Source organism: Monopterus albus, unplaced genomic scaffold (assembly GCF_001952655.1).
Source record: "Monopterus albus unplaced genomic scaffold, M_albus_1.0 scaffold25.1, whole genome shotgun sequence".
NCBI lineage: Eukaryota > Metazoa > Chordata > Actinopteri > Synbranchiformes > Synbranchidae > Monopterus > Monopterus albus.
This window is the reverse complement of record NW_018127905.1, coordinates 1,500,917-1,524,353: the sequence shown is the minus strand read 5'-3', so window position 1 is coordinate 1,524,353 and position 23,437 is coordinate 1,500,917. Positions and strand designations below refer to the sequence as shown.

The 23,437-nt window shown below is 40.3% G+C and overlaps 1 protein-coding gene across 1 annotated transcript in view; it reads right to left on the bottom strand.

The window, feature by feature from the left end:
• The window catches only part of lrch4 (leucine-rich repeats and calponin homology (CH) domain containing 4), a 53,618-nt gene that overhangs the window by 1,055 nt on the left and 29,126 nt on the right, over nt 1-23,437 (bottom strand). The window contains exons 3-17 of the mRNA XM_020594857.1: nt 15,513-15,657; nt 14,107-14,236; nt 13,686-13,791; nt 10,687-10,933; nt 9,996-10,092; nt 8,558-8,657; nt 8,320-8,411; nt 8,146-8,198; nt 4,136-4,282; nt 3,676-3,744; nt 3,422-3,476; nt 3,275-3,338; nt 2,237-2,338; nt 2,064-2,161; nt 493-630 (exon numbers count right to left, since the gene is read on the bottom strand). Of these exons, the coding sequence (XP_020450513.1) occupies nt 493-630; nt 2,064-2,161; nt 2,237-2,338; nt 3,275-3,338; nt 3,422-3,476; nt 3,676-3,744; nt 4,136-4,282; nt 8,146-8,198; nt 8,320-8,411; nt 8,558-8,657; nt 9,996-10,092; nt 10,687-10,933; nt 13,686-13,791; nt 14,107-14,236; nt 15,513-15,657 (1,643 nt within the window). The remainder of the gene's footprint in view (nt 1-492; nt 631-2,063; nt 2,162-2,236; nt 2,339-3,274; nt 3,339-3,421; nt 3,477-3,675; nt 3,745-4,135; nt 4,283-8,145; nt 8,199-8,319; nt 8,412-8,557; nt 8,658-9,995; nt 10,093-10,686; nt 10,934-13,685; nt 13,792-14,106; nt 14,237-15,512; nt 15,658-23,437) is intronic.

Genomic DNA, 23,437 nt, shown 5'->3' with positions numbered 1-23,437 from the left:
AGCAGGCTAACACACAGCCACAAGATTGTAGATTAAACAGTGATTTATCAGACTGTTTTGCCATTAACTTCTGTCACTGTCCTTGTATGTAGTGCAACCAAATGGCATCTCTTCTTCTTTGCTGCTGTGAAGTTATAAAACAAGAACATGAACAAACACATTTCCTGAATCAGTCGAGTTCATGTGTCCAAGTTCAGTCAGACTGAACTGAATGAAATAAAGAAGCCAGCTCAGTTCATAACTGAGTCCATCCATGTAGAAAGGAAGCAAACTGCAGTGCGACTGTGTTCTAGTGCTTATAATTTCAACTTTTCATTTGTAATAGGAAGAATGTATTATATAGTCTGCTTAACAGCCTTAAAAACTCAGCTTGTTGTTTTAGTAACATACCAGACTCAAGTCAAATAAACCAAGTGACAAGAACATGTTTGGCGTCTTGATCATCCTCAGCAAAGGCAGCTAGCTGACTGACCAGTTTTTTTCCAGACTCACCACTGCTGGGGAGGGAATGTGGATTATTGACACGGCGCGTGGTCGTATCTGATTGACCAGCTGACAGAGGATGGTGCCGTTGGTTAAGGCCTCGCCCAGATCCTCAGGCAGAGTGGTCTTAAGCCGAGACTCCAGAGTCTGAGGAGGGAGACAAAGACACATACAGTAAACTATTAAAACCCAGGATAATTACTGTAACAATGTTTTTCATGTGTGGAAACATCACAAATTCAAGTGTAAGCACCTTCAATAAACTGAAGATGAACATGATACAGTCCGTGTTTCTATTGCAGTGTGGAGGGCTTTCAGTTTTGAAGTAAGGAACTGAAAATGTATCTTCATCTGAGGATGTGCAAAGAAAAATGTGCACACACTATAAACCACTATTACATTTATTGAAAGGTACTTTTCCATTAGATTTATCAGGCACAGGCCTTCTAGAATAGGCTACATGTCTAATGAGCACTGACAGTGTGTGGGGAGGGTAAGATGAGATCTAAAGAGAAACCAAGTGTTTATCCAGTAATAATGAATATATTCAGGTATTCTAATGGAATTTCATCAGAAGCACTGAAGGTTAAAGGATAAGGACAGTGCTGCTGGTAACATTCAAACAGGTCGAGTCACATACACAGAGCTAAGGCCAATTCAGACGGAGCATGTTTTTAGATGCATTTTTCATGCAAAAGATAGGACACGGCTCTCGACACACGCGTGGTGTGAGCCACATATTGCCCTTTTTTGCTTCACGTCTATTTTCTTATTTTCAGTTTTTATTAGTGTCTGTTATGATTACATGCATAGGGCCTACATGAAAACTATTGTCCAGCACACTTCTGCTGTCGGTCGGCCTGGTGAAGGCCGTTTGTCCGTCCACTGTCCTTGCAGCGCATCAGGACCTGATGACTGACAGCTGCTCTGATGCTATTCATGTCTGGCTTTCAGTTATGCTGTAAATAACTGGCCTATAGTAATCCAAGTGTTTGGTCACCTCCATAGAGGGGGACGCAGATTAGGGAGGGAAAAGAGGTCAGAGAGGGACAGATGAAGCGAGAAGAGGTTTAGTGTCCAGGCAGGCAGAATTATTTTTAAAAGCACCCCAGTGAAACACACCGCTGCACTAGCTGACATATTTCCTCACTAAAAAACACCAGATCCTAATAATTTTTAAAAAGTATTGCCCCAAAGGCTCAGAACAGCCATAACGTTTTACAGCATCTGAAATAGGCAATGGTCAAGGGTCTCTGGATATTCTGTTTCGTAATGAGGAAATATACAAACTAGTACAGTTGTGTGTTTCACTGATGTGTTTTTAATGATTTTTGAACAACAGCTGACATCTTTGGCACAACTGAATGAGCTAGCTGAGATATTACCATGATTAGAGGAGATTCATAGCTGGTGTTAGTGTCTGGGGAGCACTGAAAATACTCAACATAGAAAAGGACTGATCTTATCCTTTAAAGTCTGTCCTCAGATAACCAGTATTGCAGTGATACATTATTTCATCGAATATTATCCAGTGACTCATACGGTCCATATTCTTTTTTTAAAGGTTAGTGATGCGTTACCTTGCGTAGCTGTGTGATTTCTGGTCTCTCCTGCTTCGGAGAACGCAGCGTCGTGCGAGACTCACTTCTACCAGACTCGCCCAGAGTAAAGACTGGCCCTGACAGACAAACAGTGGTAAAACATTACTGAAGCAGTGACTGAAGGTGTAAAGTGTACGCTGTGCTGTTTGTACCTGTGGGTCTGACATTGCTGCGAGAAGAAGTGCGGAACAGGAAGCTGTTGGGTTTCTGGGCCTGGCCAGGAGGAGGGGACGTCTTTGGGGAAGATGGCACATCTGACACAGACATTCAGGTCATTGTTAACATGTGAAAGGGCAGAAACACTCCCAAACTATACACTTGTATTGGATTTATGTGACAGAACATGACGGGATAACTGACAAAATGAAGCCGGAGTTCAAATTACAGTTTGGTAGTCCTTGAGCTGGTTTTTGTAATGGCTATGATCACGGCAAAGAAACTAATGTTCAAAATTTGATTTGATTTGATTTATTCTTTCAAATGGAAGAAAATGTTCTAATGTTTAGGATGGACAGGATTCAATACCTCAGCATTTTTAGTTTTGATACCAAAAAAACTCAAGGTCCACTTTCCAGAGCTTTTCATAGTGATCTTCAGCAAAATGAGCATTTACAGGGGAAGTGCATCAATAGCTCCAGAAAAGCTAATAAGTAGACCTTGAGCAAAGATGTTTTTGTCATGCTACTATTCCAAGGTCAAGAATGAACTTTCACACTCAACAAAAAATGAGAATAATTTGATTTACAGAGCTTGATTTGACTAGAGACTAATCCCTAAATCTGCCAAAGAAAACCAACAAGCTATGTTCTGATTGTCTTCAGTATGTACAGTCAGTTGAAACCAGTAGATCCATTAGTTTCACCACTTAGTTGACTGATAAAACAAGTTTTTAAGTTTGACTGCTTCACACACTAATAGGCCAGGTGTGTGGTTCACCTTGCCTAGTTTATTTGGAACACACTGCAGCTTTAATTGTTACTGTGGTTTCATGCAGTTTAATCTGCTTTGGTACCGATTTAAACTGAAATGATGATTTTTGTTCCCGCGTAAGACTTTATCTCTCACTAGCCTGCCGATGTGAAACAAATATTTTCTGTGGATATATTATAATATGTGCTCATACATCACAAAGAAATGATGTATGTAATACAAAATGCTTCTTCATAAAAAGATATTCATGTGTGCTGTACCTGTTCTACTGCTGCAGCGTGGTATATGTGTTGAAGGAGACACTGTGCTCATCTGGTCAGCGCTCTAAGTAGAAAGAAACAATTCAGATTTACAACAGTGTCAACATGCACTAGTTGTTCACCGGTATGAAACACAACACAACTCACTGCACATCTCTGCCGCAGGCCTGAAAGGGAGTTGCTGTTCTCTGGAGATGTGCCACTAGGGGGAGACACACACCAAGTTTACAGACCAAAGAAAACCAACACTTTCCACACCCTCAAGCTTCCCTCCATTCCACTTCAGCACAGATTCAGGAAGTGTAAGAATGAATGATGTGAACATAACTTAGTCAGTGTCAGACGTGTCTCTCTGCTCTTGTGGTGCTGTGGGTTTTATCTGTTCTACAGGCCTTACTTACGCTGAGCTACTTCCTGTCTGTGGTCCAGTGGCCACGTGACTTCCTGTTTTGGTGGATGGCTTCAGCAAACTGCAAAATTAGAGTTTTGACATAGACAACATATAATTAAACATGAGGAGTGGCCGCAGACAGAGACCAGTTCCTTCCCTGTGAGGAACACAAACTGCTGCAACTTTTAACAGGTCATATTCACATCGTTTTCCACTGATTGAGGAAATACGAAGTCAAATTCATATTTCTAATGTAATGTGATGTCTGTGTCCAGTCTATTCACACACGTCAACCCTTTTGTAACATGGCATATGCCTCCTTTAGTAGCACTAAAGCTCCAAGGTACGAGTCTCTCAGGCCATTTTGACAAACATGAGGTATTCAAAGTAATTCTGCACATATTAAAATATCATGTTTTATTTTAAAACACCTGTATTATTAATAAAAGTCAGTCAGTATGAGAGTTCACCTGGCCTTCTCTCGCTGCTGCTGCTGCAGTCGCTCTCTCTCCTGCCAGATGAGCAGGGTGCCCGGCCTTCTCCGCTCCTCCAAGGTGGGGCTGGAGGGAGGCAAGGAGGTGGATAATGGGAGGCCCGCCTCTACGTTGGGGCCTGACCTGTAGAGGAGAAAGACAGAACACGAATGAGGCAAATGGGTTGCAGTCAAAATAAACTGATAACATTGTCATTAATTCAAACTTGATTCTTTTTAAAAAGTGACTGCCGAAAAACAAGATGTAAAATTGTTGCACCCCCTGGATGTCAACTGCCACCAAGGTAACTCAGAGCTGTACATCCATACGTAGTACACAACAAATGTGGCACAGCACAAAGCAAATATCAGATAGGTTTTGGGAAGCAGGCCCAATTGTTCTACCATCATGATTTTAAAAATACATTGTCTTAATTGTAGACACTTTAATAAACAAGAAAAGGAAACAACATAAACCATGAAAAACCAACCAAAACAAAACATATATGAAATAAAACAAACTACAATTGTAGGCAAACAAATTGCCTACAAAAAGTGATACAATTTATCAACATACAGCGCTTTCACTGCATCTGTTCTTTTAATATTTTGTTTAATAAAATGTTTGTCTACCCTTTATTAAAACTCAAATAGATTAAGCATCATCTAAGGTGTTCCAAATCTTGGCCCCCACAAGCTGAAACCATTCAAATCCAGAAGAACAAACTGGATAATTTGGATCTGAGTATTGACTGGATTCTGGACTTCCTGACAGAAAGACCGCAGGTGGTGAGAATGGGAGGGCGGGTGTCTGCTGAGCTCACAATCAGTACAGGCTCACCACAGGGCTGCTGTCTCAACCCCAAACTCTTCACCCTGTACACTCACGACTGTGCCTCCAACCAGGACAACACCATCATCATTAAATATGCTGATGACACCAACATCCTGGTCCTCATCAAGGTGGGGGACGAGTCGGGTTACAGAAGCTTGATGAACCACATTCTTGTTTATGGAGAGGAGAATGACCTCAGCCTCAATATAAACAAGACAAAAGAAATAATAATAGACTTCAGGAAGAACCTCTCCCCTCTGCTGCCTCTGACCATCAAAGGGACTGAGGTGGAGAGGGCTGACAGCCACAAGTTCCTGGGCCTGAAGGTGACATCTGACCTGAGCTGGTTACTGAACACAGCTGCCACAGTGAAGAAAGCCCAGCAGGAGCTATACTTCATCAGGCAGCTTCAGAAAAGCTGGACTGAACTGTTGCCCTCACTCTCAGGCTTCTAGAGGACTGGTAGAGAGCATCCTCACTACTGGCAACACAGTCTGGTATGGTAACACCACACAGGCAGAGAGGAAGGCTCTTCAAAGGGTCATTAAAGACTGATGAGCGGACTGAACTGCCTGCTATGGACACACTGTACACACAGCGCTGTCGTAAAAAGGCAGAGAACATACTCAGAGATCTGTGCCACCCAGCTCACACTCTGCTCAGACACAAAAACTGCACCTACAGCCTCAGCCACAGCAGGGCGGACAGTATCATCACACACAGAACAAGACTTTACAACAGCTTTTTCCCTGCTGCAGTAAGACTGATGGCAAATATGAAATGTGAAAAACCTGTGCAATAACCCCTCATTACTCTACTAAGTAAAAAACCATATACAATTACACCATGTGCAATATTTGAAACTCCCCATTTTACCTGCCATCTTATTCCTGTATCCACAGTTTTATCAACTGTTTTGTATTCTTGGGTATTCTTCTTTTTTGTATTTTGTATTATTTTGTATTCTTGGGTGAGCTTATATTTAGACTAGGTGTTCGTTCTTTTGGCTTTAAACTTACTTGACTCCAGGAGAGCCCTGCACAAGAATTCCTATATGCCTAGACTGTCTGTTTATGCATAAATGGCAAATAAAAATCTTGAATCTTGACTTTGTTGTGTATTTTACCTAATTTGGTCACTAGCACGCTTAAACATGTAACATCCTATTCCTGGCCATTTAGACATTTATACACATGACCTAGTATGTGGGATAATTTGTACCAAATTTGGTGAAAACAGTCCAGTTATCCAGAAACCATAAAAAAAATAAGCTACAAATTTAAATTTTATAACAAACAGTAAAAACACATCACATAAAAGTGATTCAGTCAAAGTGAATGTGACAGACTTTTGCCTTAATTATGAAGTTTGGTATTAACAACACGGATAATCGTTCTTTTATAGACGTTGGCTTTGTGTCTTATAGAAACTGTGTTTTTTCATTTAAGGTCTATTTTTAGAACTCCCAGAGGAAGTGCTGGAAGCCAAGTTTTAGAACATCCGTTGGTTCAAACTACAAGATAAGTGTTTGTAGACCAGATACAGAACCGTGCAACAGCATACTAAATGCTCCTCAGTCCATACCCTGGTCCAGTTATCAAATCTAAATCATGTATGGTCCATAAAGTTTAATGAGGGTTTGAGGACTGGGTGCAGTTAATAAAACTCAAAGAATGAGAACAATGAAGTATGCTGCCTGTTGCACCAAAGCCTGAGAACAATGGCCCCGCGTCACACACTAATAGAACCAATAGTACTGCTGGGACACTCACTCTCAATAATGTAGTTATCTTTGTTGCGGAACAACAGAGCAGCATAATAAAGCTGCCTTTTAGGTTTCAGCACGAACAGGTTGCTGCTGCTGACAGCACTACAGGAAAATAGGATTTGTGGGCATTAAGAGTGAAGACATTTGTTCAAACCTGTGCACAAGTCCACTATTATTACTGTGCTCTAAGTATGTTCCAGTCAATGTGTCAGTAGAGCCAAGCCAACAGCGCAACATGCAGAGTCTGAGGGGTAGTGAGATACTTTAAGTGATGGGAACAGCAGTCTATTGACTTTTCCCAGCTCTTCAAATACCCTGTAAAGTGACCTTGTAAAATAAAGAAGGAAATGAGAGAGAAAGTGATAAAACCTTGTCTCTCTCTCTCATTCAGAGTGACTGAAGACTGTTTCCAGTCACAGCTGAATTAAAACAGAAGACTGTCATAGAAACAGGCTGAACAGAATCAAAGCTGATGTATAAATGCTTTTCAAATTCACTGAAACACCTTGACACAAGTGCTGTAAACAAATGAGACCTTAGGAGAGGTCAGTCCTACAATCACATGTCAGTACTTATGGAAAACATTTCTCATTAAGCTTCCCTCCTTCCTGCTCCCTAATGCAGACTGGCATATTGGAAATAATAGTTTTCATTCACCGTTTACTCCAAACACCATCTGCTGTCATTAGAAACTCTGACATCCTTATCCGCTTGCCCTGAAGACCAGCACCCTCTTCCAGCATTCCTGTTTTGTGCTTTAGAGAGTTACTGCACCCAGTGCTAATGATCCGCCTTGCCTTCCACATCCCGCTGAGATGCTGGATGTGGTCAAAGGTTCAACAGATACACATCTTTCAAACCAAAGATGTTTGTGCAGTTCTGTTTTCCACTTTTCCAAATGTTAATGTGGAGTTGCTCTTTAAACCATCACAACAGCAATATTGGCATTTTGTGCTTTGATCAAACATTATTGTATTATGGCGGTGCTGTGGCTTAAGAGGTAGAGCGGATTGTCCTCCAACCGTAGGGTCAGCGGTTTGATTCCCGGCTACTCCAGTGTAGGTGTCGAAGTGTCCTTGAGCAAAACACTAACTCTTTAGTTGCTCCTGGTGATATCACCGCTGTGTGAATGTGTGTATGGCTGGGAAATAACATAAAGTTCTTTGAGCGTGCTACAATGCTTAGAAAAGCGCTATATGAGACCATTGACTATGCAGTATTACGTCATCTGCATCTGATGCATCCTTCTACTTGCGTTTAAACCATCATCCCAGTTTTGTGCTTTCAGTCAGTATTCTGTGCAATATTCCTGGTTTGCGTTATAAACGTACTCTACTAAAATATTAGCAGTGCAGTCCAAAGGCTGTCTTTTACAGTACAGTTTGTGGTACAGTATAAGGCTTACCTGCATATTGTTGAGTCCTGGGTTTGGGACAGCGAGGATCGATCCTTCTGCTCCTGAAAATCAATGACACAATCAAGAACTTCCCTGTTTTAAGGCAACACACTGTAGATGACAAGCTCTTGAGGAAGAGCAGGATATGACATAATCACTGATCAATGTGTGAATGACTGGTACCAGAGGAGGTGTGGGTGGATCCGTCCTGAGGTCCTCTTCTTCCTCTGTCACACTGCTGTCAATGAAGTCCACCTGCTCAGACTCTCCATTCACTGCAAAAACATAACATGCCAACAAATCCACCATTTCAGAAATCTTTTTAGCTGGAACAATAGAAACTACAGACCCTCCAGAACATGGTTTAATACACTCCATTACATGTAAACACTGGCTTAGAGCAGGTGCATCCTTCTTTCACCTTTGTTAGCTTGCAGAGGAGACACATCTTCCTCTAGGTTCCTCTGGTCTCTGGTGACCTCAGCCATGCGGAGGGAACGCTCTGAGAAGTCATCTGCTGACTGGACACACAAACACAAATCAGAGTCGCAGTCACCTCATCTTAACACTGCAGGTACGCAGTCCGCCTATGACTGCAGGTTCAGTGTTGTTACCATAACGATGTTCCTAATGCTGGCCTAAGAGTTTGTAATGTTCTATAGCGTTTTGTCTGCACTGATATGTTGTTCTAGGTATGTTTGGACACTATGTAGAGTAGTGCTTTGCAGGATGAGCAAACTCTCTAATTAAAATGCAGTTTCAACAAAGAACAGAGTGGGTGCCGTTTACATACTGTCATACTGTAGTTTGTTTAACCTAATGCTGTTTAGTGTAGTCAGGCAGGACAATTTACAGCAGCTGTATAAAAGACCAGGGTTTGTATTCACAAACATTCTGAGACAGACTCTGGGTGCTTTTAACTTACCCTAAAAAACCCCTAGCAAGAGTCCTAGCTTAAATATGATTTAGGAGATGTAGGAAACTGCTCAGGGCAAATCTGAGCAAAACAAACAAAAGAAAACAAAACAAACAAAAAAAAAACTGAGTGAGGAGGTATGGCTGACTCTGTTGCTAGGCTTGGTGACCATGTGGGGGTGGCGCCAGCCGCTGAGGAGTCACACACAAGTCACAGTGTTAGTATGGTGTTACCAGCTTGCAGTGTGATAACTCTCAGAATTGATGTTAAGTTTTTATTTACACTCACTGAGCTTTAATAGATCATTTTAATAATGCCTAAGACCAAGGGCTCCTTGGTCTTAGGCATTATTTTAACCTCTCATCAAAAAACCAAGTGAGAGACTCCATTTTCAAATCTTGCTGCAATGAAAATACAAATAAATGAGTGCTGCTGAATGTAAGGACGTTCTGTTGGCCAATTGTGTATCTCGATGAGCCGGCTCTGTTGAAGGTGGAGCTCAGCCCAAGGAAGCACGATTACTCCTCTGATAGTTATTTTATTTAATTGCTTAAGTTTATTTAACCATGCTGGTAATTTTAGTACTTATTAACAATCTATTTGACACTGCTCCACTGTTTCATTTTTCAGTTGCCAACTATCTTATATCACTGTCATTTCTGGCGTTATGGCATTTTTGCATTGGGTGGTAGATGTGTGCATATCTAATGAGATCAACCACAAATGTAATCAGTGTATGATCTAATCTGTAACATTTGATGACCTCACTGTTAACAGTTTTCACCTTAGGAGCTCTTTTTTGGGGCTAAGATGCTTTGTGAATAAGTTTTATCTTTACAAGGATCTAATTTTAACTTTAAGGGGAAATTCTGAACATTTTCTTAGGGCTTAGGATGCTTTGCATATATGGGCCCAAGTCTGTGTGTGTGTCCAGTAGTTTTACCTCATTCCCAGACCATCTTTTACTTCCGCTATCTACACTGTTGAAGCCAGAGTCCAGTCCTCCAAACTGCGCTGTGAACAGCTCGTGGTCTGACAAACTGCGGGGAAACATCAATAATGTAAATATACACGTAAATACACAGTAGTCCTACTGTTTCATAGGGCGTCATTAATCTACTCCAGATCAGATGCAGAGCACTTCTGTCTTGGCCCTGTCAATATCACGGAAACAGTTCACTGGGTTGTTAAAAGGAGTCCATTCCAGTTTATAAATATATGATAACCTCAGCTTCTTCTAACTTAACATGCCCATTCACAGGCCTCACTTATCATCCATTTACTGTAGCTCTTGTCATTTATCTTCTCACCTCATGTTCTCATTATTCCTAGTTTGGTATAAGAAAATGTTCTCAAAGTTCATATTGTGGGGACAAAAAAATGTATTTCACAGTCTTAACTAGCTATAGTAGCTGCCACCATCAATAAGCAGTACTTTTGTATTGCCATGTTTTTTTAAATGTATAACATGGCGTTCTTTGTCTATAACCAACCTAGAAGTGTCATCATATTCTGACCAGTAAGAACATGCTCCTTCCTTCATACTTTCTGCTACTCCCCTGTCATCTCCTCCATTCACTGTTTCCATCTGCCTCCTCCCTTTATCAACATCCTCCCTCCCTCCTACTTCTCACCAGCTGTTAAATCCAGTGGGTCTCAGATGTCTCTCCAGCTCCTCATGGCTCCTTTTGCAGGCCTCCATGTTGAGGTACTTGAAGATGTGGTATTTTCCCTTGGAGCAGATCTGTGCCGGAGGCATTTGTAGCGGGTTGTTGTCCAGCAAGATGCTCTGAAGATGCCGGAGATGGCGGTAGCACAAGGGCACATGGGAAATGCGGTTGCAGGACACATCGAGCCGGACAAGAGGGAGCTCAGATATTTCTGCAGGAAGTACAGAGAAGGATAGTTTTATTTATTGTCTTGTTTGGGTCTTAAATTGTCGGCATTTGACTCAACTGTCATTTTTACAGAATTCCTAGTTAAAATCAGTGATGGTTCACTCAATTATACACTGACTGTGGTTTAAAAGTGGAGCCTGTGGACTATAAATGTCACAAAGTGACTTATCAAATATTGGTTGGGACCAGATTACACAACTGACACTTTTCAGTGTTCACATTCAAACTCACTTTCAGCTTCCTCAGCTTCCATTGTTCATGCTGATTACTCCAACTGCTTTCAGTGCTTACACTTCACTTTACTTCTTTGACTTGATACACTTAAACTGGCAACTTGTTTCAGGATTTCCAGTTCAGCTGACCACTTACTTCAGCTTCACTCACTGCTTACAGTTAAATCAGCACTTCATCTTCTTTCCCTGCTATTTCACATTCAAAGTTTGCAAACCTATCCTTTCCTGCGCTATTATGTCAAAACTGCAAGGGGTGTTAAGTTTCATTGACAGTCTAACAGCAATAGTCAGAATGGCAAAGTGAAAGAAAACTATCTGTACAGAACAATTTACATCATTCATAAATTAGCAAGCTAGTTGTAATTTAAAAAGGATTTCTAAATCCACTTATTAAACTCATCCATATATAACACTTCACTGGTTTAAGAACATCTCTTGGTGTAAAATGAGCCAGCTGGCTAATATTTACACCTAAAGAAATGAAACATGGCCATGGTTTGATTTTAGGAAAGCTGACCTCTTGAATTCCAAACATATATTTAATTTGTTTGAGTAAATGTGTTAAGTAAAGAAATAGTTGCATTTTTATCATTGCACATACTTAGGTTAAGTTAGCTGTTTTCAACAGCGAAAGAACAAACAGGTCTCACCATTTTATTTTTAAAACATGCCTACTGGATCTACCAAATTCCATAATTTGATCAGCATCTCATTAGATTAAATGCACTACATCGCTGAAAAATACACTTACCATGAGGAATTCTATTAATTCAGTGCACCACCATGGTCACAAGTTAATCAGTGAGGGGAATATTTTAAAGAGTAAGTAAATACAGTAAATCAAGACCCAAAGTAAATTGTGATCACACTGAAAACTGTAATGTTACACATCAATAAACAAATGTTTGTGTTAATTATGTTAAATAATTGTATATTAATGTGGAATGCTTAGTGGGGTTTTTTATTATAATTTCATTTTGTTTTTTAGAAAGGTTTCTGCCTGACATTCTTCCCTCATTCCCACCTGAGCATACCAGTGCCCATTGTGCACAGTTTACTAAACAAGGTGGTGGTGTTGCCTTACTCTACAAATCTTAGATTGTTTATGATTTGCTCTGTCCAGGACAACAGACTCTGACCATTTGCTCCTCTCACAATCTCACAGTAAGCCATGCTCACCTGTCCTTGAAATGTTGGTGCAAATATATTTACAATTCACTACAGAGGTTCATCTACTGTAACTACCCTTGGTGAGCGAGTACAAGTGGCCCTGGATCCTTTAACTGCTGTGACAAGCTCTGCTGAAAATTGGAGAAGTAACTTAGACACAACATTCTCTTGTCTCCTGGACTCAGTTGCACCTCTTACTACCAAAACCACATGGCAGGGCTCCAGGGCGTTATTTGATACTGGTGGCACAGGTGCCACCAAGTCTCTCAGATGATAACACCAGTGCCAGATTTGGTGGCCCCAGTTGTTTGCTGCACCACTTGCCTATCACAAAAATAGTTTTCTTGCAGGCTCAGTAATATATCTATGTATGAATTATATGTATGTATGATTTTTTTTATTTCCCTGGTTTGCTACAGAGGGCAAAGAAAACTAAAATTACCACCTTGCCAACCAGTTACGTTACAGTTCACAAGCATGTCTGTCCAGAATCATATAATATATGCAGTGAAGACTTTAAAGAAACTTAATAAAAAATATTGTTTATTTTTTGCAAGATGAAAGTTACCACTATATTAACATGTATGACTCTAGTGTCTAATTCAGTGTTCACATTGTCTGTAAATCCAAATGGACATTTGTGCCAAATTCCTGGGGTTATCACATTCATGACAATGGGTCAAACAGGCAGATGTACAACCCCAAAACAAAATGCCTCCTGCCACAGCTGTCACTAGTGCAGGGGCCTAAAAAGAAGATTTGAAGCTTAAACACCAATGAGAGTCCAGGGGTGACACAGATCTCCTAGCCTGTCTGAGAGCCAGTGTGGACCGACACCTAATAGAATGAAAGTCTGTCTGTCCATTGAGATGGGTGAGTGACAAACCTGTGAACAAATATTGCCATGACAACGTGGCGGGCATCGTTTGCTTGCTTGTTTGCTACATTTGTGTAACATTTCTATAGTGACAGCTGTTCTCTTTTAAACACCTGTTTAGTTCACAATTGCACACAGTGAAAAAAGTCAGTTGCACCTTAAACAACTTCCATCCATTCATTCTCTATACCACTTATCCCAACAAGGGGGGCTGGAGCCAATCCCAGCTGACACTGGGTCAAAAAACCTTAATAACCACTCCACATTCACAAAAAATGTATACATTAATATACAATTAAAAACCTGTTGCCCCCGTTTAATTTGTCCTGGCGCTGAATCTGCAAAATCACTTAAAGTGCACCACAACATAACTGGTGCACTGGTTTCTGAAGTTAGCTGGGCTCATCACACTGTAGGAGCTGAGAGGTTAGTGGTCAAGTGCATCTGTGCTGTACCTTCAGGCAAAGTGGTGAGCTGGTTCCTCCTCAGGTTCAAGTCCCTCAGACACTCCAGCTGAGCGAGCTCTGCAGGCAAACGCTGCAGCTCATTACAGCTTACATCCTGACAGAGTTAGACACAAAAATAATACAGTGAACCAAGACCAGTGACCTAAAACTGAACATTTATAGGACTGATAAGATCACTGACCTGTTTTATTACATTAGAAATGGATCTAGAGACTTCTGGCTTTAAACTGAGGCAATAAAACACAGTACGGACTTTTGACTATGACCTATATAAAGATCTGTACTGAAAGAGTAACACAGATCAAGTTTGATTTTATCCTCTATCACTGAAATGTACTGTTGCAAAGAGACAATAGGTTAGAGCACCAAAAGGTACTGTTGATGAGAGAGAGCTCTGTGTGTGTCGTACCAGCTGTCGGAGGTGTGTGAGGGAATATATGGAGGAGGGCAGTGATGACAACTTGTTGTTGCTGACGATAAGCACTCGTAGGAGGGGAAGCTGAAACACCGATGGGGGTAAACTTGACAGAAGATTACGACTGTGAGAGACAAGGCACACACATGCACAGTGATGTCATTCCAAAGGGATACTCACCTAAAAGCTCGAAGAGAATGGGGAGAAAACATGGGTCTGTTTTGTGTTATATATTTCAGTGGCTTTGAACCTACACTTCTGGTGCATGTAGACCCACCTGGAGGGGGTTTCCTGGTCTCCTAGCAACAGTAAAATTATCATGTGGAGTGGCAGTGTGCTTCTGGTGATGTAAGAAGGTTTAGACAGGATTTAATGGCCTCTTTTTATCACCAGCATGAACAAACACTGATGTTCAAATGTGGTTTTAAAGCAACAGCTGTCATTCAGAGGAGTGGAATACCTGTAAACTGTGATTTACAGCTTTCCAAATAAAGTGATACATTAGTCATTTCCACCAGGCTGCGGTACGAAACTTTGTTAGAGGGCTATGAGGAACTATACTATACTACTATAAAATAACCCCAGTGAAATCATAATTGTGTTTCTGTCTAGATTTGTTTTTATGCACACCCACTCTTTCAGTCGTCTACTCTCTTTTGACTATATGGTATTATTTATGTGTTTGAAGGATAAACAGGGAGATCATTCCTGAAATGAAACACAGCTAATGGAAGATCACATTATCTTCCTATGTGGGACATTAATACACCACCACCACCAAAAATAACAACAGTGTTTATATAAAAATGACCTGCTATCCAAAAAATGTTGGGAACAAGATTAGATTAGTCGTTGTAGCAATGTTGTCCAATAAAGTCCAAGTAGATCCAAAAAATCTTGGCCAAAACTTTCCAAAAATGGGACAAGTTGTAACAAGCATAAACAGAGATATGAAAAGACGTGAAAGTTTAACGAAGCTCTGATGTGTCGGGAGGTAGGACCTGTCAGATCTTTAACTTAAAGACCTGTAAAACTAAATCAACAAAAAAACCATGATGTTTAACATTTAATTAATTTTAAGAAGGAACACAAAAATGGACAAAGTAAGAAGGTTACACATGAGGATTTGATTAATGTAATTTATGATATCTTTGTAATGGAGAAATGAACGTGTTTTAAAACTACAAATCTGAAATGTGATGGGATTTCTGGATTGAACAAGTATCACCACTTAGGTCATGTTTTAATAAATAATCAGTATTATATGAAATCCCCTCAGTTCATTAGCTACACTAGTTTTATTAGCTGTTCTGTTATGTCTTATACAAGCTGAGGTAAAAACTTTGGAGGCATGGCTCCAGGATGGCTCATGAATTAGCCTGTGTATGGTGCTGACTTACCTGAGGTTGAGGTAGGTGAGGGCCTGGAGGTTGCCCAGGCTGGTGGACAGTGAACGCATCCCATTGTGGTAAAGGCTCAGTGTCTCCAGAGAGATGAACTGACAGAGCTCCTCCGGCAGCTCACACAGACGGTTCTTGGACAGATCTGAGCACATAAAATGACCGAACATTAGACTGATCCATTAGAGTTTATTCACAAAAAAGAAAGCAAGCTTGTGACAGGATGGTCGCTGGTTCAATCTGGGATGGGACAAAGCAGCGCTTGCCCCATCTTGATTAACAGCACTGTCATGCCCTTGAGCAAGGCCCTTAATGCCAACTGCTCCAGCGGACCTGCTCAATGGCCACAGGTCAGTCTGTGGTTGTACTGGGCAGCTTCCAGGTGGTAATGTGTAACTGTGTGGCCTCTCAGTGAACCAACCCTCAATAAATAAAGGTTTAAAAAAATAGAAAAAGAAAAGCAAGACCGGTTGGCATGAAGAAATGACAAAAACTATTTTAGGTATAAAGTTACAAAAAGTAATGTTTCTTGAAATTTGAGTATTGTTGATATCTGCAAGCTGGGGCATTCCATTTTTTTTTAAGACATGAAAGACCCTCGTTCCTTTTCACCAACAAAGCGGCAAAATGTCGCAAAACTTCATCTGAGAAAAAAAAGAGCTTTCACCAAATTATGCAATAATAAATAAATGATTTTAGCCCTCAAGACCAAACTAAAGGCAAAGAATGGAGGTTGATGGAAATGTTCCCAACCTGAGAACACAATTAGGAATGAAATACTTTGGTAAAGAATTAAGTTACAGTAAAGAAAGAGTTTACTATTGTATTTCCATAAAGTTGAAACAGATTCAAAAACAGAATCAAAGCTGCACAGGCAGTGATCGAATGGGTCAAGGAGAATCCTACAGTTCTCATGATGCCACTTGACAATGTCTTTTGATAATAGTCCATTGCCCTTAGTTTGTAATACAAGGTTTGCTATATTTTGTAGTCATCAAGCCCAAGCTGAAATAACCCTTATGACAGAATTCAAATTCATTCTTTGGTTTGATGTTTTGCCACACTGCTTTCAAAAACCACCAGCCTAAAATGAACAGCCAGCTCTGAGCAGGGAACCCACACTGCTGTTACTGAAGCTTGGCAAAGGCAACACTCGTCCACTTTTGCCCAAAGTGGGTGGGCATATCCAAAAATAGCTGCTACTGGCTGCTTCCCATTTTTTTCCCAGAGCTGTGGTATGTAGGACATTCTCATCTACTTTGAAGGATACAAGAATACCAGCCAATTCCATTTAGAATTAAATGAACTTTCCCAATCCAGACATGGCCCTGATGAACAACAGTACAACCTTTCCAGAATAAGTCCATCCTTGGTAGGTGTTTTTCATATTTACACTCCCTCATTTGTAGTGTTGTCTGAAAACCAGTCAGATGAATGCAAATGTACATGGTTCATTCATTCATTCAGACTCTGATATTCCTTGTTGAAAAAAAACCCTGACATGTACAGATCCGGTCATGACTAGCAAAGTGCTTCCTAATAGAACTGAAACAATCGGTCAATTAACAGAAAATAAATCTGCAACTACTTTGCTAATCTATTTTTTTATTTCTGTCATTTATATCCTAAGTTAAATGTCTCTGGGCTCTGGACTGTAGATCAGAACAGAGAAGTGTAAGACCTGGGGCTCTGAGAATGTGTGATGGGCATTTTATTTTCTGACATTTTAACAGAATATGATGAACTGATTAATCCAGAAAACAACAGATTAATCACAGGTACAGTAATTACTCATTTTATTAATAATTAATCTGCTAAATTACTTAATTGTTTTGTGTATAAAATGTTAGAAAATAGTGTAAAAAGATCCATTAAAATGTCCCAAAAGCCCAAGATAATCTAATTCAATAGCTTGTTTTATTCAACTTCCAGTCCAAAATCCAAAAATGTTCAGGTCATATGACAATAAAAGGTGTAAAATCCTGATATTTAAGAAGTGAATCTGTAAATATTTACTTGAAAAATGACAAAATTATTATTATTAGTAGTTCTAAATGAAAACAGTCAGTTACACTCCCTCCACTTTCCTAATGACAAACCTACTGGCCAGTACTGACCCTGTCATCAACATAGCCTCTTATCTACAAAGGTATTTGTATTGCTTATACTCTACACCAGGCTGTGCATGGGATAAAAGAAATGTGAGCATGCAGCAGACCAATGAGGCATTGATAGATTTTCTATAGAGCTGCACAGATTTCAAAAAGCGCCATTAGCATCTAGCTTTCACTGGCAGCGGAATTAGACAGAAGTCTGTCAATGGCAGACAGCCCAATGGCTGTTTATTGATTGCTCTTGGAAGCAGCAGGGCTAGAGGAGGAGGAGGCAGTTCCTGTCTTTGTCAGGGCTTCTACTGGAATGTTAGTTTTGTGACTCCGAAAATTTCAGAAAAAAAAATCTGTTAACTTTTACTACTGTATAAATAGACATGGCTCACCAAGTACATCTTCATTATTTAGACATTTATTGCAGTTTAGTGTCCATTTCAGGTTTTTCCCCATCACTAATCCTTGCATCCTGAATTTAATGCAAAGCTTTACTTTCCTTTTACATTTTAAACAGTATGTTGCTCTTTCTGATAATCATCTCACTTTATATGATGATATGAAGACATACATGGGATTCAAAAAGTTGAATGTTCCTTGAGAGCTAAGGTTTTTTTTTTTAATCAATCAGAGCAAATCATATACATAAATTTGTAATAAATTAAGAAAAATGTAATCAGCAACTATTTTGATAATTAATTAATCTTTTAAAAAACTACCAGTAAAGACATGTTCTACACAGAATCACAGAATGAATAATGGTGGTTATATTTCTCAAGGATTACACATTGCAAGACTAAAAGTTTGGAGTTTTTTCATTCATCGGAGTGTTACCAAGTTAAGAGGTTAAAGATACCAGAGGTACAGTTGCCTGATGTGTTCATGGATGACAAAAAAGGCAGAATGTTTTGCTCTGTATGGACTTATTAAAAACAAGGATCCAAATTTTTCTGAAAGTAGTATCTGAAAATGATTTACACCATTAAAATTGTGAGGCGTGCAAAAGTGGCTAAACCTTTACAGCACATTGCACTTTTGAAAACATCACAATCACTGACATCATAGCAAGTGTTTTCTGTTAGCTGTCAAAGAGAAGCCACATGTGGATCCAGTCGGCGTACACTGGAACTCTCCCTGGGTTGGTGTAGTCAGCACTGATAAATAGGGTAAACTGTGGCTCGAATCCATCAGCCAAGACTGGTTCAGAACCAAAAACCTCAACAAAAGAAAAGTGTGATACAAGACAATGGCAGGTGAGGGCAATCCATGCCAAACTAATTTCTCCATAGCTGAGCTTGTTATGTGCATGGTTGCTATGATAACTCAACAGGGTTCAGTTCTTAGTCAGCAGAGATCTAAACCTGTCAAACAGGGGAAACACCACATGTCCCCTGTGTAGGTGTTAGTTATGAACATGCTCAGTTATTTTTGTTAAATTCTTAAAGTCGTGTTGATGACTTTGTCTTATCATCTAAGGTTAAGAGCCATCCTGTTCTATGCTTTCACATTGTGGTAGGTATATTTCTCAGGTATTTTTGAATGATGGTCAAAATTATTTGAAGCCAAAACAATATGTGTATGGTCATACATTATGATACACTTACAGGCTTTTTCCAGGCCTTTTAACCACATCTTGGTCCTCATCACTGTCACTCACTGAAAGCTGGTAGATGGACCATAAGTTTGTTTGTTGGTTTATTTATTTATCCATGCAGCCATTCATTATCATCCTCTTATCTGGGATCAGGCCGCAGTGGCAGAAGTTCAGTAAGGTAGTCCAGATGTCCTACTCAGCAATGCTTCTCCTCTGACAGTATTCCAAGGTGTTCCCAGGGACAGATGAAATATATAATTTCGCCTGTGTGTTCTGGGTGTACTCTAGGGTCTCCTACCAGTTGGAGGTGCCCAGAAGACCTCAAATGGGAGGCGCCCAGCAACGTTTCTCCTCTGACGGTATTCCAAGGTGTTCCCAGGGCCAGATGAAATATATAATTTCTCCTGTGTGTTCTGGGTGTACTCTCGGGTCTCCTACCAGTTGGAGGCGCCCGGAAGACCTCCAATGGGAGGCACCCTGGAGGCATCCCAGTAAGATGCCCAAACCACATCAACTGGCTCCTTTCAATGTGAAGGAGCAGCGGTTCTACTCGAAGTACATCCCAGGTGTCTGAACTCCACACCCTATCTGTAATGGAAAGTCTGGCCACCCTATGAAGGAAACACATTTTGATTGCTGCATTCACAATCTTATTCTTTCAATCACTAGCCACAGCTCATGACCATAGATGAGGGTTAGAGCTTAGATTGACTGGTAAATTGAGAGCCTTGTCTTTCGGCTCAGCTCCTTCTTCACCCCAATGGTCTGGTACAACGTCCACATTACTGCTGATGCTGCCCCTATCCACCTGTCAACCTCACACTCCATTTTACCCTCACTCATAAAAAAAACCCCAGAGATACTTAAACTCTTTCACTTAGGGCTGCAACTCACTCCCAACCCAGAGGGAGCAGTCCACTGTTTTCCGGCAGAGCACCAAGGCTTCAGACTTGGACGTGCCAACTCTCATCCCCACCATTTCACACTTGGCTGCAAACCAACCAGCTGATGAAGCCAACAAAACCACATTACCAGCAACTCTGACGAAAGCCGACACAAACTGGGAATGAGTTTGACCGAATATACGGACACAACTCTCACTCCGGTTAAACAGGGACAGGATGGCTCACACCAACAGCCCCGGTGCCCCATACTCCCGAACTACCCTCCACAAGATCCCATGAGGGACCTGGTCGTAGGCCTTCTTCAAGTCCACAAAACACATGTAGACTGGGTGGGCAACCTTTCAGGATCCCTCCAGTAACCTTGCAAAGTAAACAGTTGGTCCATTGTTTCATGACCTGGACGGAATCTGCATTGTTTCTCCTGAATCCAAGGTTGATTATTTATTTGTCTACAAATTTCAAGGTCAAGGATAAACTTGCTGTACTTTTCTTTCAATACTTTGATGTCCATGGCTATAGATTAAATTAATAACACGTCAGCTTATATTTGTCTCCGTTACAGACAAACCAGAATCAGAATCAGGTTTACCAGCCAGGTGTGTTGAACACATGAGGAATTTGACTCTGGTACAGTGGCTTTCAATGTGTATGTACAATGCTCTTCTGTAACACAATGAGTAAACAAGTAAACAAGACAAGACTGAGAGAACCTTATCAAACCAAACTGGAGCCCCCGCATATCTGGTTGTCTTTTCCAACAGCAGCTACAGAGACTAGACAACCTCTCCATCCCCCAGAGCAGACATGCACACACATACTACTGTTTCCACCCCCTCCTATTATTCACACAGCTCCCCTCTAGCTGTGGGACAGGGAGGACTGGGAGAGATGAAGCTTTAGTGCTACTGTACATTACCATCTACCCACTCTCACATTTACTGTATATACAAAAAAAACACTCTCTCTGATCATAAAACCCTTGGTCTGGTTTCCTTATTCACTCTAAGATGAATGTAGATCAGGATTTACTGGTGAAGTAGGTGTGCCTTTATTAAGCACATTTTAAATGCATTTGCAGTTTAACTGCATGTATTGTTATAAACTGCTATATATTTTTAGAGATCAGAAATAGTCTGGTTTTGCCATGTTTTCAATTATTTCTACACCTCACGCTCCTTTCTTTGCAGAAGTCTGGAATGGCATACCCAAAATAAAATGGTTAGTAACTGTGTACCCTGAGGACTACATGCATGTCCCTGCTCTATTTTGAAAGTTAACACTATAGTTCACTATCAAACATTCATAATTAACATAAATTGCATTAAATCAACCATACAGAGGCACAAAGCTTTAAATGTATCCTCGCCTAAGTTTTTATTTATTTTTTAAATGAAATATGTGAAATACATGTGCCTTGTGAACCAAGAACCACAGTGGAGTGAAAGGCACAAGGGTGGGCAAATCCACGTCAAGGTTTGGTGAGGAAAGCACTAATAAGGATAATCACCTTTATTTCAGTTGTTCCATCATTTAGAGACTTTTGAAACTCCAGTAACCAAATGATTTTATATGTCTTTATAAAAAATATATGTATTTTGATACAAATCAACAAAACTAGATAAACTCATAAAACAAGGTTTGTTTTGTAAAAATAACTGTTGACACTGTTCCTGGACTCCTGGCTCTGATAAATCAAATCAAATTTTATTTGTATAGCGCAAAATCACAACAAAGATCATCTCAGGACACTTTACAAAGTAAGGTCTAGACCTTACTGTTATCTCTATTATTATAGAGAAAAACCCAACAAATCCCCTTTGAGCAGCACTTGGTGACAGTGGGGAGGAAAAACTCCTTTTAACAGAAGAAACCTTCGACAGACCCCGGTTCTTGGTGGGCGGCCTTCTGCCCTGACCGGTTGGGGTGAGTGGATAGAGGAGAGAGAAGAGAAGAAAAATGCAACACATAAGCAAGTTACACATACTAAAGCATTGAAACAGGCCTTATGCCTGTTAGGTTTGAAGGATCTCGACATGTGACATAAAATTCACAATTTTACTGGTGAAAAGACCTATCTGTCATCCAGAGTAAAGCATGCGATTGGTTGACTGCGATGCCGTAGAATGCATCATGGGATCATGTTTTCATAATGTGACAGGCTCACAAACACACTCTCTGGCCAGGACTGATGAAACAGGAAGGCTACTGCCTGGCGTGATCTCAAGTCACATTAACCTTTGGTATAACAACCACACATGAAAATCTACGCTGAGCTCTTTAAAGTTTAGTCCCACCCAGCAGCGGCACAGCAGGAGTGTCCTGCCCCAGCTGATGTGTGTACGTATGATGAACCTGTATCCAAATAGCTGATTTGAATGGTACCACAAGCAAAAGTAATTGTCAAATGAACCACAGAGTGACTACTTTTAACAAAGAAGGGCACAGTCAAAGAATGAGCATTAATGCTAAGGGTAAATCTAACCAAACTGATCCATTTACACTTAAATCTGTCTGCATCATCAAGTAACTAAGTAGCTGTGTCAAAATGAAACTTGATGATGGATTCTCTACCTCAGAGACAGTAAGTCTGACAAAACAGTCCTGGCTCTAAGTCTACTTATTGGCACTGTCCAAAGCTTTCAGTCACATCAACTGCTCACTAAGTTTGTTCCATTGTTGAGATGGATTTGATGATTGAAAGTGCTCTGGATGATATAATAATAGCTACTAAGCTTACAGATCAATCTCCATGACAACTTAGGAAACTCTAGCTGCCAATAGAGACCGTGTGACCTGGATTAAAGTTCCACATAAATCTATGAATAGTCCTTAAATTAGTACTGTTTTTGTTAAAATGAAACAACAAAAACAATTACAGCATTTCAGCCTAAAGTTACCTTTTAGCCTTTACATGCCATTAAAAAAAAAGGACAGATGTATACACATTGTGGAAGCAAAATCAGAGTTTAAAGCAGTGTTGCATGATTTCAAAGGATTAGCAGAAAGAGAAGGATTGACCTGTCCGAGCAGAACACTGTCTAATCACAGGTCATGCTGTGATGGAGCAGGAGCTACTTCAGACATTTACAGTGTGTACGGAAAGTATTCAGACCCCCTTAAATTTTTCACTCTTTGTTATATTGCAGCCGTCTGCTAAAATCATTTAAGTTCATTTTTTTCCTCATTAATGTACACACAGCACCCCATATTGACAGAAAAACACAGAATTTTTGACATTTTTGCAGATTTATTAAAAAAGAAAAACTGAAATATCACATGGTCATAAGTATTCAGACCCTTTGCTCAGTATTTAGTAGAAGC